At 28.9% G+C, this 20,173-nt stretch overlaps 2 protein-coding genes across 3 annotated transcripts in view; one reads left to right on the forward strand and one right to left on the reverse strand.

Moving 5' to 3' along the window:
- LOC100574337 (peroxidase-like) overlaps positions 1-12,033 on the forward strand; it is a 15,167-nt gene extending 3,134 nt beyond the window's left edge. The window contains exons 2-12 of one of the 2 annotated variants that reach the window (XM_008183772.3): positions 1,952-2,138; positions 4,306-4,482; positions 4,961-5,136; positions 5,557-5,755; positions 5,835-6,032; positions 6,098-6,230; positions 7,954-8,110; positions 8,336-8,512; positions 8,626-8,824; positions 11,365-11,467; positions 11,582-12,033. In XM_008183772.3, coding sequence (XP_008181994.2) covers positions 1,952-2,138; positions 4,306-4,482; positions 4,961-5,136; positions 5,557-5,755; positions 5,835-6,032; positions 6,098-6,230; positions 7,954-8,110; positions 8,336-8,512; positions 8,626-8,824; positions 11,365-11,467; positions 11,582-11,654 — 1,779 coding nt within the window. In that variant the 3' untranslated portion in view covers positions 11,655-12,033. The remainder of the gene's footprint in view (positions 1-1,951; positions 2,139-4,305; positions 4,483-4,960; positions 5,137-5,556; positions 5,756-5,834; positions 6,033-6,097; positions 6,231-7,953; positions 8,111-8,335; positions 8,513-8,625; positions 8,825-11,364; positions 11,468-11,581) is intronic. The other variant, XM_016803594.2, reaches the window with a different exon arrangement.
- A 2,343-nt stretch (positions 12,034-14,376) lies between these two features.
- Positions 14,377-18,547, reverse strand: LOC100161371 (general transcription factor IIE subunit 1). Its single transcript, XM_001950775.5, has 7 exons — positions 18,358-18,547; positions 17,856-18,148; positions 17,652-17,780; positions 16,429-16,646; positions 16,145-16,352; positions 15,132-15,336; positions 14,377-14,783 (listed from the first exon to the last, which is right to left on the reverse strand). The coding sequence occupies exons 2-7, from the start codon at positions 18,144-18,146 to the stop codon at positions 14,596-14,598; spliced, it is 1,239 nt and encodes a 412-aa protein (XP_001950810.1). The 5' UTR covers positions 18,147-18,148; positions 18,358-18,547; the 3' UTR covers positions 14,377-14,595.
- Between the last annotated feature and the right edge of the window lie 1,626 nt (positions 18,548-20,173).

Here is a 20,173-nt window from a genome sequence, read left to right on the forward strand (position 1 = left end):
ACTTGTTTACCAACTCAAACATCTTTACATTTTTTAAATCAAACCACTAGAAGTACCTTAATTTTTGTCAGGCGCTTAGGTCGTTATTCTTATGTTGCACGTGTGTTAGACAAAGACAGCAAATCGCCGCATGCAACGCCCTTAACCACTTTATCAGTAGGTAAAATAAAAAAATAAAATGCTGAGACGTTTGGCATTAGGAAGGCCAATGAGATGGATGTAATAGATAAAATACATGAGGTAAATAAGATAAATAAATTTATGTATTTCGAGTAGAGTGATAAAAACTATATCTCCCCCCTCAAATAAATGCTAAATACGCCACTGCTACTACTAATTTGTGCGTAAAATATTGATTTGACGAATAACTGGATAATTGAAAAACCGAGCCTACCCAACAAATTCCTACAGTTTATCATTCCTATAGTTATTTGTAAATTGTAATTTATAAAAATTAGTAATTACAATAGTCTAATAGATATGTTAAATTTAAATTCAATACATAGTATTTAGAAAAACTATTTAAAGCTATTAAAAGAATTTATGAATACAATAATAGTATGTTTACAAAATAATATGCGATTTTTACGAATTTCGTCCTAGTTATAAAAATAAGTACGGAGAATTTTTAAAAGTACCAACTATAGTTCTTAGATCAGGTACTTAGATTCAACTTAGATCCATATAGATCCAATTGGTTACCTATTAGGCTATAACCAACCTCGAAGTTATGAAGATCGTATTTTTTATTCTAATATATTTATTATATTTTTTAATTTATTATAATTAATTATTTAACCACTTTATCTTACGTCAATAATTCTACTAAGATATTCAAATATTGTATGTTTTTAATAATAATAATTCTTTATTTACGGAGGATAAAACTCCATTAAAATCTACATAGTATTAAAATGTTAACTAGGTAATTTAATTACTATAATTTTGAACCTGACTCGTTTTCACTCAAATATTTTTAACAAATGACATTGTTCATTCAGAAGTTTGAGTTCTTTTATCGTTTACATTATTATATTCTAATCAATTGTTCCTATATAGCAGATGTATTCAAACTTTTTCATCCCATATAGCTCCAATATGTCTTCACAATATTATGACGGATTCCAAATTATTAATGACAGAAAAATGGAATTTAATTGTACTTATAAGTTATATTATTACCTATGTATTTAGGTAGTACATTTTGCCAATCTATAACAATATACGCAGGTATTAACAGAATGTTGGTGTATTTATGTTATAATATACTATTATTATACTGATACACATACCTAGTACTGTAAAATATTAAATAATACATTATAATACTATAATATTATATATTATAAAATTAATGGTATATATTATATTTCTTAACTCATATACAAAGAATGATACATTTAATTAAACTGTATTTAAAACGGAATATTGATTTTTAACTTTACTATTATATTATATATATTATATTATTATATATTGTATAGATACAGTGTTTTTAACAAGAAAGTGAGTTATAACATTTTTTGAATATTTTTTTCTATTTTAATAACAAGATCGATTGATAGACACATTAATTATCAATCTACCAGCAATGGTTTTACAATTTTTTTTAATTATTTGTTGAAACTTTTATCCACTCTCAAGTTTCAATCAGTGAAATTTTAAAATGAAAAAAATTTTAAAAATCGAAGTAGTTTAAAAAAAAACAAAATTTTATTTAAACTCCAAAGTTGAGTGTCAAATTTAAAAAAATGGTCTTACTACGCTTACATATGCGAATAAAATTTTAAAAATTAATTTAATAATGTCCTATATGCTGTAAAAAAATAATACGAATCAAATTCAAGCTGGTAATGCGTTCCAAATATTTAATTTTAACTTGATTGATGAATATAAAATAAGCGTAACATAAAAATATATAAATATACCTACGTAAATTATTATACCTCAGTTTAAATTGGCGCCGAATTATACTCTGACGTACAACGATTATGCCGAGTTATGTGCTCCGACCATTTCGTGTGACGCAAATGCCAAATACCGGAGTATCAATGGATCGTGCAACAATTTGAGAACTCCATGGTTTGGTGCTTCTATAACCCCACATTTACGAATACTCGATGCTTACTACGATGATGGTAAGTGCTGCATTTAATTACTTAATAAAATAAATGAAATATGATCGATGTTAAAATATTTTTAAAGAAAACCTAATTAGGTAGAATACCATGTTACAAAATGAATTAAGAAAGCACTAAATTGACAGTGAGGTTTTGCAACTATAAACAAAATTTTGTAGAAAAAAATGTTTGTTTCGTATTTTCAACACAGAATATCCAAGGATAAGATGACTTGAAAAAATAGTTAAAAAATAAATCACAGCAAATATTATTAACTTAATAAAATCACTACTTATAGTAATTTATATTTACAAATATTTTTAGAAAAAATTTAATTTTAGTCTAAATTCCACTATGATGAAACAATCTCATTCTTTATATTTAGCGTTCCAGAAAATAATGATCATATTACTAATATAGATACTATATAGATTATATAGATACTAATATACTACATACGCTATACACGAATGTCGGCGTATAGCATCTGATTCCCAGCTGTTCAATTAAGAGGATGTAAGCGCAATTATAATATTATTCTGGGGGACGGAGTGGCCGAGCGGACTAATGTACGATGCGCACCGACGCCGTTTCGATCCCGGCTATAGGGGTGGCATTTTCCTTCGGTCAGTCACGGTGTCCGGAGAGAAAGGCTGCTATCCCCCACCCGGGCATGGCAGATACTGAGATACCTATGCCCTACGGCTGCCCACTTAAAAATTCTTCCAAACACAAACACTCACGTGTAAAAACTCACCGTTCCAAACCCTAACCACCACCACAATACAACCCTGAGCATTAATTGTAGAAGTTAGATAAAAATTTGACAAACGTGTACTTTCAACTCTTCTTCTTTTCGACCCAAGACATGCAAAAATAACAAAAAAAAATAGAGGTTAAATATACACAATTTTTTTAATTATTTAATAATGAATAACTTACCTGTAATACTGGTCGGTATGGCCCGGTGTGAATATAAATCATTAGGGCTATTCGGTTGTAATTTCTGTACTATTATACGGGCTCTTCAGCTTCTTCAACTTCCAGTAAATTTTCTACTATGGAAGTGTCTTTGACCACTACGGGCACTACTCATTCATCATTTTTTTTTTATTAATATTGAAAATATTAAAAACTTTATTGTTCATCTTAATATCGTATACCAATAAATTCACAAAACAAATAAGAAATAAGTAATAACAATAACTGAAAAGTACAGAGGCGTAACGTTTTATAATTGTATAAATATTCTTCAATATTCTTCAACCTCAATTACAAGACAGATGACAGTACGACAAAGCTTATCAATGCAATCACTAAATATTACAAAATAATATAAAACCCACAGTCCCAGTCTCAAAATAGATATTTTTCAGTCAATATATATTTTATCAAACATAATCGTTATCTCTTATCTATTTTACTTGAAAACTTTTCGAGGTTTAAAATATTCATTTCTTTTTTTCCAAGTGACAAAATACAATTTTACGTGTAATATTTAAAATTAATGAAGGATATTTTTGGGGGGGGGGGCTAAACCATAGCCAGGGGGGCTAAGCCCCCCTAGTTACGCCACTGGGTATATATTCTTTGTATAATTTTATTGGACTTAATGTCCGTGCTTTAAAATATAATAATAAATAATTAATAAATAATATTTGTTTTCACTCTTATATTAGACCTTTTCTCTAAGCGCTACATAGAATAAAACGCATTCGTCTAAAATCGGTTTATTATGGTTTTTGCGTAATCTTAAAGGAAAATTGTCTATTACGAAAATTATGGATGATAATGTTTTTAAGGGTTTGACATGTCAGTTGTATATTTTACTTAACTTTATATTTGAATTAAAAAATGTTGCACATTTAAATGGATATTAAATTGTTTTGAGACAATATTTAGACAAATCGATATATATGGTACCTAGAATATATTATTTTCTATAATTTTTGCAATAGGTGATCCTTTAAGATAACTCAAAAACATACCTATAATGCGTTTTATCTATGTGGCGCGTAGGTAGAAAACAAACATTGTACTTACATCTTTTAAATTGCAAATTGTCATATGTAATACTTCAAATTATAGATATTGAATTCTGACAATAATACATTTTGTGTTACGTATCCTATGTAATACATATCCTAATTGAAATCGGTTAATAAATGAAAACCATCTTTATCAGGGGAGTACCAGTTCCGTAAGCAAGCAAACGGCAATCCATTGCCTAACGCCAGATACATTCAACAGAAAGTGTTTCTTTACAAACAGTTTCCATACCCGAACGACCATAACGTTCTTTTCATGGAATGGGGTCAATTTGTTGCACACGATACAACTCATTTACCACCCGACGTTTCAGGTAATCATCATCAAAATATAAGTGTATAACACTCCACGAAAGCATATACGAATATAGACATAAATTTACAAAAGTTATAAGTAGGACTGTAGGAAAACGGAGAGGCATCAGTGATGAAAGCAAAATATTAAATATTAACCCATCACTTCACTATATACTTCGTTAAGTGGTTTAAAATGTTTAATTTTTAAAGTTGTTTTCTTGTATAACGTACCTATTTGTATTTTAGATGCTACATAATAATATATGTTTTATGTTTTACATTATTGATCCAAAAAATGACTGTAGAAAATTATTAAATTTTTTTTCGAAAACTACTTGATTTAATCTGTATGAACTATTATGTATAATTTATTAATTTATTTTATTATGTGTACACAATTAAACCTGAACTCAAATTTTACTACAAAAGTGAAATGAGTATAGTAAATAATTCCATTAAATGTATACGTATTTACGTAATTCTGGTCGTTTTCAGTCGGTGGCACATGTTGCAATTTACAAAAAGCCAAACCGGTGCCTCCCCAATGTCAAGCGGTCATTGAAGTGCCAAAAAACGATCCAATTTATTTAAAACGTGGACAGACGTGCCTCAATTTCAACCGTGCACGGACGTCTATTTCCTACGGCTGTCGATTAAAACCTACGACATTTGTGAGTACTGCAATAACTATATTTTGAATTTGTCTGATACTACAAATTACAATAATATACAATAACTAGCTGAATTACCCGGCTTCGCCAGAGTGTACAACATTAGCGATTTGTATATCAATACACCTCCCCATTCTCGTCTATAATATTATGCCACAAATAATAAATGTTTTGTTTATAGCTTTGGCAATTACAATTTCCAAACTACTAATTAGTATACTAATTACTCATCATTAATTAAGCCATACAAAAAAGATTCTGTCAGTATGGTCACTTTGACTATCAAAGTATTTGAGTATATTATTATTATAATAAAAAAAGTTCACAAGTAAAATTGGATGAATAACTTGAGCCATGTATCCCCAAAGTTAGGGAAACACGTACCTAATGTATAATATTCTAATAATAAATCATTTTCAGATGGTCGAGGCTACGCATTTCATTGACGGATCCCAAATATACGGTTCCGATGAGAAAGTCGCTACAGACTTGCGGTCGTTCAAGGACGGTCGATTAAAATCGGACTTTTACGTAGGTCAGCAAGAATTTTGTCCGCAAAGGAATCGGACGTCAAAGCAATGTGACACATCGCCAAATTCGTCTGTTTGTTTTGCCGCTGGTACAAAATATGCTGATAATATCGAATAAATCTGATTTAAAAATTTCGTTTACGATAATGTTTTTGTTCGTCGTGTTAGGTGATAGTCGGGTAAATCAAAACCTAGGAATCGCTCTTTTCCAAAACGTGTTTTTGAGATTCCACAATATTGTTGCATATGACTTGAAACGTTTCAATCCGTTTTGGCGTGACGAAAAAATTTATCAAGAAACGCGTAGGATTGTAATCGCCGTCATTCAGCACATTACGTACACCCATTATCTGCCGATTTTGTTGGGTAGGCGCTAAAAATGTAATACTTACGAGGTTTACATTGTTTTGAGTGCATTTCAAATGTTTTAGGAGAACATTTCATGCATTTATATGGATTTTTCGAACAAACGGTATACGACGAAAATGTAAATCCGGGCACGACCCAAGAGCATTCGACAGGCGCGTTCCGGATACTCCATAAGGAAATCCCTTCTATCTTAAAGTAACTATATTATATCTACAGGGGTGGACTGGCCCACTGACCAACTATCCTGTAGGATAGTAGGCCCTTGTACTACGAGGGCACGGGAACTTTCATTATTAAGCGCCAAGAGACCATAATTAAGGGATAGCACAACTTAAATCATTATTATATTCTAACTGTAATTTCTGAATTTTACAATAATTTCTAATTTTATAAAATAGGTACTATAAATTAACAGGTACTCTTTGATAATACATTATTGGTTTTATTACAGTTGAAATTATGTTACTTTTATGGTAAAAAAATACTAATTTCTCTTCTGAATTTTTCTGAATATGGGGCCTTCTATAATTGGAGGTTAATAGGTTAATTTAGTATGAACAATTTTAAATATAAATTTAACTTGGTTAACCTATTAACAAAAAAACTTTTATGGGTTAAATTGTTATTTTTTTATTTATTATTAACCACAAATAATAGGTATCTATTGCTATTAATTTTTTTTTTAGTTGCCTAGAATCTAGGTCCTAGATAATAAAAAATTGATTTTGTCGAAAACAAATTTTATTTAAAAATTTGAAATTCCTGTTATTCCTTATTACTACAATGATGTGTGTATTTTTTTTTGTGTGTCTGTCATTACCTTTTAGGATAGTAAAAAATGCTTAGATTATCTTCGACAGCATAATTTCTGATAGAAAAGTAAATTTAGTTGGTGCATTCGGTTGGACAACATTTAAAGTTCTCAGTAGTTTTCAAAAGCGGGAAAAACAAAAAAAATAAGTAAAAACGGAAAATTTTACAAATAATCGGTTTTTAACGAAATCGATTTTGGTTTTTGGTGTAACTCTAAAAAAATGACCATAGATACATGACGTTTTCACTGAGTGATTACATTAGTATTTTCTATACAGGACAACATTTTCAAAAAATGTTGTCTTGTTTCGAGTTTTTTTTAGTTTTTTTTCTATAAATGTCAATAAAATGTTATCCATTGGGTCAAAATGTTTGAACATTTAATACTATTAACGTTTAAAAATATGCGTATTCAAAATTTTTTTATCAGCGTTAAAGTTCGACTTTTGACAAAATACGTAAACATCACGAAAATTTGCAAATTATTTTGAAATAGAAATTCATTAATTCATAAAAATATTTTTTTTTAAGTCTAACATTTTAAATTGTAATACAAGATTCCTCATATAAGTTTTCTACCTTTATCATAAAAAAAAGGTCTGTTGGAAAGTCAAATTAAATTTTTATGAGCGTTTGAAGTTTGGATTTTTACAACATTGTATACCTATTCGATTGATTTCTCATTTAGCGATATTATTATTTTATCGTAATTTAAAAACGAATAACCGAAGACACTTGAAATTGATATCATATTATCATATGTTTATTTTATCAATTCCTATACTTGATACAATTTTCAAAATAATATGTTGACTGTTTTCGAGCTGCTTAAGGACATTTTAAATTTTAAATTTTTTAGTTTTTTTCCGTATAAATGTTAAACCATTAGATTAGAAACCATTAAATTAACTTTAATAATGCTAAGGCTAACAACACAAAATTGATTCCGCTAAACGCCAATTTACAATATTGTATACATTTGTATGAGACTGAGGTAACACACGTGTGTTTGATGTCTTCTTAAATGTAGTTTGATCCCTCTTTAACTAATGGGCCACTAAAAAATGATATTATTATTTCTTGATAAACGCATTGTTTCCATCAGTTTTATAGATAAATACCACTTCAATATCCATCCCGTTTTTCTCACCGACTGGATGAACAAACCCGATCTTTTGCCATTATCGAATAACTTTGATATTTTGCTACGTGGATTTCAAGAAATGCCTACTCGTCAAGAACAGTCGTCTTACAACGTTTGGGTATATATATTATAATTTCCTACTATGAAATAAAAAATTGCTTGAAATGCTCGTTAATACGATAATACCCATTAATCGTTGCCGACTACAGTATTATATTTTAGTCGACATATTATTATGTTATACATATTAATTCCAACCAGAATTTATCACTATAATATATCACATATTATAATATAATTTAAGTTTATGAAATATGTTTTGCTATATAATTACCCATTTCAGATTTCAAATTGCTTATTCCAACAAACTATACCAAAATTCAGCGGAAGTGATTTGCTCTCGACGGATATACAAAGAGGTCGAGATACCGGGATGCCCCCTTATAACAAGATGAGATCGGTTTGTGGAATTCCGGAAGCTAAAGATTTTGACGATTTAATCGATTTAATCCCTTACAAGGTTGATGCTCCTTTTTTAAATAGTTCTTTTGTATATCTATAAGATCTATGCTCATACGTCGTCATGTAGTAACGATAAATGTATTATTATTATTGTTACTATCCGACGTATAGGACATCCAGAATTTGAAAAACCTCTATTCTTGTGTGGACGACATCGATTTTCTCGTGGGTGCGCTATTAGAGATGCCCGCCAAAGGTTCAAAGGTTGGCCCCACGACTCAATGCATAATAGCTGACAATTTCTACCGACAAAAGATTGGTGACCGTTTCTTTTACGACATACTAGGACAACCTGGAAGCTTTACGCCGGGTATGCATTGTTACAGTGTTGGGAAAAAAAGCTCTACGATTAATCGTTGATAATTAATGTTTATAGAAATTATAAAATTAATAAATTCCATTTAAACTAGTTTTTCGTACATATCTAGTTAAGTTGCACTTATCTTGATTAGTTAATTAATTTTTTTACTATGCATCATTATCTTAGTATTAATAAATTCAATTAATGTAAATTTATTGAAATTTACGTATCAATTTTAAATTATAAATAATATAATGTCTATCAACTTTAATGATCGATTATAGTTATAGTTTTTTTAACACTGAGTATTGATAAATATTAAATTGTAGATGATACGCACGAAAATCGTCCATAACCAGGATTGGGTACAAAAAGAAGGGGCTATTATTGGGACTGAAGTCAGCCTCTCTTAAATAATATTTAGATAGCTTATACCTTTATCGTTTGGCTCGAGTTACATACCTTTATTAGTTAATTTAAAAAGAGGTGACATTGCTATTGTGTAATACTTGACCTATTTATATTATACCTACCTAATGGTTAATTGTTGAAAATGTAGGTATAACTCACACTTTGTACGTTCATGTAAAATTACAGGTTACAGAACACGGACACCTTTGTACGGTCTTAGACTGAACCCATTCAGTGGGGCCCATTATCTTTTCGAAGAAATAAAACAATGATAATAAACAATACCTACCTACTCTGTTAGATTAAGTTAGGTTCCCAAAGATAATATTATTTCAATATGACCAGCTCTACGCTCTATTTTCCTCTTCCACTTCACTATCTATTGTAGATAGACCATAGATATAATAAAGATATATAAAGTATTTTATATCTGTGAGATAGACTATCTATTAATATCACGATTTAAGATATACAGGCACAGATATGTATAATAACTAGATACCCGACTCCATATACAACAACATTATTAAATTATGATGCCCGACGCCATTTGCAACTTTGGCAATGTTTACATTTATTCATATACATATTTACTTATATATACATATATACTGGTAATACTATTTTGCCCTAGTTGTAAATGGCTGCCAGCGTCATTGATAAGAAGAAGTCGGGTATCTAGTTATTATACATATCTGTGTATACAGGTTACTCAACGAAACCAAGGTGTATTGATACACCTTGAACGAAACTTACCGTGCCTTCGATATTTCAACGCTACTGTAACGCTTCGTCAGAAACTATAAATTTTCATTTTTAATTCAGCGCAAAACTACGCTGTTTGTGATAGGAAGATGTCGTTTTTTAATTCATCATATTGATCACAACCTAGCGAACCAAACAGCGGTTCCAGCAGGTTAGAAACATGCTGGTCAATCACAATCATATTCATCATACTTTATTATCACATCTATCACGCTAACAGCAGCGCTGAATTATCGAAGGCACGGTTATATTTTGGTGCGCTTAAAATCACGATTAAAGGTATACAAGTTTCTCAACGACCCTATGCACATACACAACAAAAGTGGTGCGCGTAAAACCTATGACAAGATCGGTAATTTTAAGCGCACCAAAAAATAAGTTTCGTTGAATAACCTGTATATCTTTAATCGTGCTTAAAATTAACGATCTTGTCATAGCAATAATAACAGTTAGCGCTTTTGCATTATAGTGATTTCTCTAAAAATATACTACAAAATATATCAATATAGATATACAATATTATGTATTGGAGCGCTAGTAGTTATTCTCACATAGTTGATCAGCTGTTAGAAATCAACATTTAAGCGCACCACTTTTGTTGTGTATGTACATAGGGTCGTTGAGAAACCTGTATATCTTAAATGGTGATTAATTTGAACACTTAATAATTTGTATTGATACATTAATTAAAATATATTTAGGTAACAAACACTGAAATTATTGACATTTTCTAAATATCTAAAATATATTAGGTATAAATTAAGATTTGTATCAGTGGCGGATCCAAGGGGAGGAGGCAAAGGGAGCATTTGCCCCCCCCCCCCATCACCGTAGTTTTCCTTTGTTTTACACTGTGTTTAGTCAATTTTGTAGTCAATTTTGCAACTTTTTGTACTTTTGCCCCCCTCCCCCATGCCCCTCCCAAAATTAAGCCCTGGATCCGCCACTGATTTGTACCCACTAAATCATATTTATTCCTATATAATACATTTGCTCTTATTAATTATTATGTTATATTAAATATACGTAGGCACTTACATACTGAATATAATATATTATATAATATAATATATATATAGACATATAGCTATGACTTATCTATAAATTTCATCGAAGCACTGGTTAGAAACGTTTTATAGTATGCAATTATTTTCATTGCTTTCAAAATTCAAATGCAAATCTCCATAATCCATTAGACCATTACCAACTCAATGATGTGTTAAATACGCTGCCTGCGTTTTTCAATCTCTGTTTTTAATATAACTAGGGATTATAAAATCTATAATCTATATATTTATATTTTATAGGTGCGCATTGCTTAAATACGTTTAAATGTTAAAACACCTATATTATGTTAATTGTTTTGTTTTCAGAACAATTATATACATTGAAAAACGTGAATTTCGGCAATGTAATATGTGCGACGTCTAAACTACGGTATTTACCGAAAAACATATTTATGCCATTCGACAGAAGGTAATAAACAACATAATATAATATTGTCTCGAATTTCGTACTATGACAGAATTACATTGAAACGAAAATATAAAAATATTAACAATCCTATTAATGATTTGATGTATATTCCAGAACTAATACAAGACAAATCGATTGTCACACTTTTACACTAAATCTGAAGGCGTGGGAGGATACGTCTTATTAAAGTGATTAAGATAATCATAAGTTATCGTTTGTTTAATTTAGTTACAACGCTGTGTATTATATTAAAATATCAATTTACCATCAGACCCGGGGATTCTTCATTATTCCTAGATTTCAGCATAATATGTTATTAATATAACTACAGATTAATTTAACACCATTGGAAGTTTGATATCAAGCACTCAGATAAAATTAGATACTTACATAATATTATATATTATTATTATTTATTTTTACATTATTATTATTATCTTTACCCTGCCCCTGAGCCCAAAAACATGATGGTGACACCAAATAATTCAATGATATAAATTATAAAATCATTGTATATTATGTGGTGTACCGAGTACTAATAATTAACACATAAATTATAAATTGTATTATGACATGTTATTTATTAATTAATTGTCTCACTACAACATTTCATTATATAACAGCACTAGCCACTAAGTACTAAAGTGAGTGTCATACGAAAATCGATTTTGAGCGAAGACCATCTGTCAGCCTATAAATATTACTAGGTAGGTATATATTTTAATGATATTATATTGCTCTTAAAATAATTTATTTTACTATTAGGCATTAGTACAACTTTAGGTTAAATTCATGTTAACCAAAAAAATAAAATTTGAAAATGGCATAGCGTGTATAAAATATAATAACATAGCCAAATAGGTACTTTAAAAGTTTCATATACCTACGAATAGTATTTTTAAATTAAGTACCTACAACAAAATAACTAAAATCGTTATTCTTGGTTTTAATATGTAATTTTGTCCAAATTTCAACTTATAAATTATAATGTCAGTAAAAAATAAATGTGTTTATATATTTAACAGATTTTTTGGTTACAATATAAACTATTTATAAGAATCCTTGTTTTAAATGTTCAATCCTTACCTATAAAAGTTGAACATTTTAAGCTACTAAGTAATTTTTAAATTTTCAATTTGATAAATTTTTGTCAAAATTTGAACTTTAATTAGGTAGAAAATTGTATAAGGTAAAATAATTCATTACCTATTCCCAACCCCGTCACGTGTGTTATAAATTCAGGGGGTAAAACCGGATATCCCGTAGAACATTTTATCCAGTTTTCAACGCGAAACCCGCAAACAATTTTACCAAGTTTTTAACGCAAAACCCATAACTTGCATAGAATTTCACACTTATTTGTACTTTATACCCGTAAATCAACATGTTTACCCTAAAGGAAATGTGTAAGCTTTTTCAAGTTGTTTTAAATGTTATTGCTACACTGCAGATTGTGATTATTATAAATTTTATATTATAATTAATACTCACAGCAACATTGATTTTTATTATTATTATTTTTATATAATTGACTTCTTTTGTGAATCATCCTGTATAATACAATATTATTCATTAGTATTATTTTACATTGTATGTTTTCTTAATAAACATTGTATTTTATTTCATTATAACTATGCCAAACCCAAAAACACACGTGTTTCAACCCCCCCCCCCACCCTCTCACCCCCTACAAACAACAAAAACAGCTAATGACCATAGTTGCCGGGCTTAAGCTCAATAAAAAAAAAATATATAAACAAGAAAACAATGTAAACACGCTTACATTCATAAGCAGAGTCTTTCATCCTGCTAAAGGTAAAGATAAATGTCGTTATCCTGTGTTCAAAGTTGTTTCGTCGATGAATAATAGAATGATATTATGTTTATTGTTACACAAATAAGTAATAACTACGTATCTGTGATCTATTCTTTACAACATTATAATATAAGATTATTTCATAATATTATGTACAAAATAATATAATATAATAGCAAAGTACCTACACCTATATCTACTTATGATATTCCTCAATACCTATACAGTTTATAGGTATAGACGTATAGTACAACTATTTTGTATTTACTGATCATTTTTACTTCAAAATATAATAGAAAAAGTCTTGGAACTGTGGAGAGGAAAATATATAGAATAGAGAGAGACTTGAAAATAGCTGATGTGAGTGTACAAAAGTAACAGGCTACATCCCTATTGTTGTGTGGGACAAGGGGGTAGCCAACACCATATAGTTGGGACTTGGTAGTGTAAGGTGAGGTAAAAGATTATTTTATATTCACTACATAAATACACAGAGAATGGTGGTGCTGGTGCATGAATTCTTAAGTATTTCCATAAATTCTTCATCTAAGATGCCAATTAATCTACGATTAAAGAAATCAATTTTATATCAGTTGACAATCAGGTCCTATTTAAATTTTATATTAACTGTATCTAGATACCTATAGATATTTTTCAGAAAATTATATTTATCCTTCCTCTTATATATTTTGTTATCCGGGCTCAAAACTGTTTAATTGCATAATAATAATATACTGTTCATTCATACCTACGGAAATCAAAATTATTTCAATATTATAATATTTTACATGACACCATGGCATACAATTTTTGCTACTCTTCTATAATAAATATTTAAGAATACAAACAATTTGTGAGGAAAATTATTGAGTGTAAAAACTTATACATTTCATGGATACTAAAAGTTTGGTAACACATTTGTGATTTTAAAGAATAAAAAATATTGATTGATATGTTAATTAAAAGAAAAAGTACCAATAATATCACTGGGATACCTTTTTCACCCACGAACCAGTGCACAACTATTCAGATTTTCTTATTGTATATTTATGTAACAGTTTGTCCATTTACCAAAAATAAAAAAGAGAAAAAATACAGTCTATTATTGGGTTACTTATAATACTAAACAAACAAAACATAATTTAAGACTATTGATACAAAAATATAATATTATCCATTCAATAAAGTAGTTAATATTTTCTATATTTCACATATATGGATTAAATAAGAACTTAGAACAAATCATACATTAATTTTGTACCATAATTATTACAATATTTAATATCACAACCTAGTTGTCATTATAGAACATTTAATCACCCAACGCAGAGAAATAGTCTTGATAAACTTGTATGTAGTGTTCTTTTTCGGATGGTGTCATTTGACTAATGGCATCTGTCATATTCACTACTTCTGTTATTGGTACACGACGACCAGCCACACTTACTAAAGGCACGTCTTCGTCATCTTCTTCCTCTTCTGATGTTAGCTCTTCAACACCTTAAATAATTATTTATATATTTAAAACCAAAGTAAAATATTTTTAAACCATTCTTATTTAACATTTAAACACAAATAATAAATTGATTTTTTAATGAATTTGCTTATCAAACCAACAGTGGATTTTTATTTATTTATTAGGACTTTATACCATAACTTGTATATATACATAATAATATATATTTGTTAAGTTATGGCTTTGATATTTAAGTTTTTTGAAAATAAGAGAATTATTAATTTAATTTTGGAAAAATTTTGCGGTTTAATATCTTTGTACATATTTTCCATATTTCCCAAATAGAATATTTAACATTCTTGAATAATTACTAATTAGTAACATTTAATTACCTGAACCAATAGAAGGTTCATTCTTAATGGTTTTTGAAAAATCTTCATCACTTGAATCCACGTCCTGCCCACTTTTTTTACCAGGCCCATCAGTTTGATCTGCACGTTTTTCATGTTGCAATAAGACAGTCATTATATCTACATCAGGAGTGAATTCAAGTGGAGCTCCTTCATTATGATCTTTAGTCTCCATTTCAATTGAATCCTTAAAAAGTATTTAAACACAATTAATTTATTAATACATAAATATTCCAAGTATTTATACGGATAGTAGAACCTATTAAAACACAATTTCAGAACAATAAACAATAACATAGTACTAAATATAATATAACATTTACCAATTTTTATAGCATTCAGAGATAATTAAACTCGGGCCTAGGCGAAATAAAATATAATTTATAATTAAAAAGGTAAAATAATTCTAACAAGCATCATAACATTTATATCAAGGAATTATTATTGACCACTGCTTAAAATAGGACACTCATTTAGTCTCTAAAACTAACTTATTTTTTATACAAATGCAAGAAAAGTCCCGCATTAAATTATCCTGGGTATTATTTATCTTGTAACGACGGATTCTATAGTATGGTATGATGCTTGTGGTAGTTTAGATATTGTCACAAACAATAATCTATTTACAGCCCAGAAAAGTATAAAAAAAATAACCTTAGATAAATTCAACATAATATATCCCAATGAGAATCTATTTGATAACTTTAAGGTGTATAATATACAATAAATACTTTATATTATATGTATACACACAGTTTAATTATTTTAAACCATTATATCACACCAAAAAAAAATTAATACATTCCAACAATTAAGACTCTAAAATTGACTATATTAAGTCTAAACTCTTTGAAATAAAATGTACCAATAATACAAACAAATACACATCATAAGAAATAATATAGTACGTTAAAAAAACAAGTACTATCTATTCTTTTGTATTATTTTATTAGTTAATTAATTTAAAAAAGTAAAAATATGGAAAATGTTCTTACTCGAGTAGAAGTATTTTCTACAACTGTACTTTCTGTTAACCATATAGGTCGTTCTTTGATAACTGGACGATTGTCTTGAAGATCTTCCCCAATAGTAACTTCCATTTTAGAACTATTTGAGTCCAGATTTCGCATTTTATCAGGTCCCCATCGTTCCATACCATTAATTTGTTTACCGCCAGAAGACTGTGATGTTGCTGATTCCAGTCTAACAAAACAAAATAATTGAAAATTGTAATAATTAATTTTTTAAATCAAGTATCCCAATTAAAATGTGCATGTACCCTAGAATACGGGTAGGTTCAGGTTCGAGAAGTTCTGGTGCAAGGCGGATACCATCTAATTCACGAAGTATTGAATAAAAAGGTTCTACAACTTCATTGAAATTAGCCAACATTACACGAGAATCTTGTTGTGGTAGAACCGAAGTGTCTTCTTCAACCAACTCCCCACAAAAAGTACAATGGAATTCGTTGGTTTGGAAATCAAATAACATATCAGCCTATAAAATGAAATGTTTGGGTATTGATTTAGCGAACTCCCAAAATCAACTTACATAAGTGCCTAAACAAAAAGTATTAATTATATTTGACTTAAGTAGTCCTAACCTAACCTCTTTCATTTAAGAATTACACACAAGTGTTTCACAATAAATAATATGAAGGTATAATATATAACTTATAAGATAACCTTTTTTTTTTTATAACATTTAATAAGAAGATATGGAATATATTCGTAAAAAAAATGAACAATTTACAATAAGAATATTTGAATAAAAACTGCAAGACATGGTAAGCAGTTAAAACTTAAAAGTAATCCATCAGCTGTGACATTTTTCGAGCAGAATTGGTTTAATAGTTTAGTTTAATGTATATAATAATTTATAATATTAGGTAAATGTATGAATTTTGTGTTTTTTTTTTTTTTTTTTGTTAGTGAAATTTAAGACCTCTGTCTCAAGATTTACATTAAAAATAAAAATTATGCGAATATTTATAAATTCTCAATTCAATACTTACTTAACAACCTCAAGATAATAATTAATGAGTAATTATAAGTACCCATGTTACCACGTTGGTGCTTTAAGTGTGTCAATATATCTTGATTTACAAGTAGCTTATACCGACCAATTGTTACCCCAACTAACATAATGCATCACAATTATATTTATTTATACTTGCTCCAGAATTCAATGAATTTAATTAAATGTGCTATAATAAATTATTTATTTAATACAGTTCTGTATTAACTATTAACTATAACAATAACAAACAATAATGTTGATAGCATAGATAGCATATTTAACGAGTACCAATGATTATTTATTAAATTTATTTAAACTGGAATTTAACTTCTTTTGTTTACACTAATATAAAATATTCAATTTAAATATTAAATGATATTTAAAATCATGAAATTCTACTACCTATTCATAAGGGTATATATTTATCTAACTACATTATATTTAGGCTAAAATTGAAGTTAAGAATAATTATTATATGCATACTTCTAAATCGGTAAAAGTTTTAAAACATTGAACACATTTAAAACTGGCTCGACTTGTTGCATTACGTTCCTGTGTCTCCATTTTCTTTCGCATACAGTCAAGTTTATACTTGACCATGTTCACAAAAGACTAAAATTTTATATTATATAACATTAGTATGTTCAAAATTATTCAATTCTAATAACATATTAGGTAGTTACCTACCTTATAATTTATAAAATAATAGTTGACCTTCTGTGCCTTACTATCAGCACCAGTTTCCATTCTTAACCTAGTTTGTAAAAATTTTTCACTTCTTAGTATAGATATGCGTTGTCTAAGCATTTTTCTTTCAAATTTTAATAATTCACACATGTCATCCTCTTTCATACAAGGATTCCTAACCAGTATGTCAATTATGAGTGCATCTTCTATAGTATAAAAACCTCTTACAACCAATCGTGCAAGACGTTTTAAGCTGGTTGGCACTTCCATAACCACTTCTCCAGCAGACATTTCTAAAACAAATAGTAGATCTTAATGAATTAGATAAGTTTATTTTACATTGTTACTAAAACTTTAACATAAAATTACTAATTGGAATTTGGGAATTTAATTACAAATATTCCACTTATTTAAATCTTATATTATATAGTTAATACTGTGTATAAAGTGTATAGTATTGTAAAATTAAAATTTTTTTTTAATATTTGAGTGATTAGCTTACTGGTGGATGTTTGTTGTACTTGGGTAAAATTAAATTATATTAAATAAAATTATTAAGTAATAAAATGTAATTTTAATAGAGTTAAAGGCTTCATCACTTTCATGTCTTTTTAACGGTGTTTTAAAATCATTATACAACAAGGAAACAAAACACAGAAAAAAGGATACAGACAGTTTTTGTATTTTGAAAATTTAATTTGTATTTCGTTGATAAATAGAATAGTGTTGATAGTAAATAATAATTGATAAGATGTTGACTACAACGCAGTATGGCCACACATAAGAAAATTAAATTTAATGGCTGATTCAAATATTATTGTGAATTTAAAATATCATTGAGTAATAAATGCAAAATATCTATACCATATTACCATACACATATAAATATATTTATAAGTCTATGACATAGGCGTGCGCACGGGGTATGCAGGGTATGCGCTTGCATACCCTGCCGGCAGACACGTCTTGTCTTAGGGCCTAGGGGGCACATAAATAGTCTCAGATGCAAAGGTAGGCATTAACTAGTTAAAAAGTTAAAGTTAGGTTAAAACTTATTATTTTCCAATAAAAAGTAATTGCAATAATATGTTTACAATGTAATACCATCTACTAGCGGTGAATCCAGAAATGTTTTATTGGGGGTGGGGAGGGCCCAAAATTGTCTTTATACTTTAATTATTATACAAAATTGTCTTTATTCTTTAAATCCTAACAATATACGTAAGAGCCTAAAGCATAGACCTATTAACAGTTAATAGGTCTATGGCCTAAAGCATCAAAATTTTTTTGTTAAAAAGTATATTGGGCACCAGGAATATATAAAAGAAAAAATTGGATTCAATATATTATACTAATACGATAATATTTTTAGGGATTTGATGGGAAGGTAAGTCCTCATCTCTACCCCCCCCCCCCTTGTCTGTGCTTCATACATTACTTTCATTTTATTATTTTGATAGTTAATATGCGCAACGCTTAATTTGTTACCTACCTAGTTTTAATGTGAACTATTTTTGAACCTAGAAAACATTTTTTATGCGGTCTCATCTTATGAATCATCTGATTCTAGTACCTACCTACATGATTGTTGGCCAAAGTATTACGTGCTAATTTGAGCATATGACAAGCATCGGGTGTGTAGAATACCTACTTGAGATTTAGTTATTGGATGGTAAAACCAGCATAGTATTTTAATGTCATCAATCATCATAATTATTCCTTGCTAAACAGCCAAGTAATTTAAATGTATTAAAATTAGTGTATGCACCATCACATGTTACACTGTGTACAGTTAATCCGGTATTGTAAGATTGCGAGTTAACTTTATAAGTTCTGCTTGTGTTACACCTGTTAGCTTATTAATGAAAACATATCCAACAGGTAATTTCCAGCGACCAATTAAACTAATACTAACATGAAGACTAGTGAATCAGTACCCTCCCCTCAACCTCCAAAGTATTACCATAATCCGTATTTCCAATACATTTTCCAAGGCCCTCATCCCATAAAATTAGTTTTCTAATGGACATTGCATCTTAGCATAAGGCAGCAATATTAAAATTTATCATCAGAATGCAGTCTTAATTGCAGGGCTTGAAACCGTTTTCAAAACCGATTTCAGAAACCGTTATAAATTGTTTTAAAACCGAAACCGAAACCGTAATCAAAAACGAAACCGAAAAAAATTGGATACCAATATTAAAATCAAAACCAAAACCGGAAAAAATTGGATACCGGTATTATAATTTAAAACCGAAACCGAAATAAATTGGATACCGGTATTAATTCAAAATCGAAACCGTAAAACTTGAAACCGA

This window comes from Acyrthosiphon pisum, chromosome A1 (assembly GCF_005508785.2).
Source record: "Acyrthosiphon pisum isolate AL4f chromosome A1, pea_aphid_22Mar2018_4r6ur, whole genome shotgun sequence".
Lineage (NCBI taxonomy): Eukaryota > Metazoa > Arthropoda > Insecta > Hemiptera > Aphididae > Acyrthosiphon > Acyrthosiphon pisum.

Excerpts from the sequence above, each read along its gene's own strand:
- LOC100161371 (XM_001950775.5), bottom strand. The coding sequence starts at position 18,146 with ATGTCTGCTGGAGAAGTGGTTATGGAAGTGCCAACCAGCTTAAAACGT. Across the intron at positions 17,781-17,855 it reads ATTATTTTATAAATTATAAG|TCTTTTGTGAACATGGTCAA; the intron begins GTAGGTAACTAC and ends ATAAAATTTTAG. Across the intron at positions 15,337-16,144 it reads TAGAAAATACTTCTACTCGA|GATTCAATTGAAATGGAGAC; the intron begins GTAAGAACATTT and ends ATACTTTTTAAG.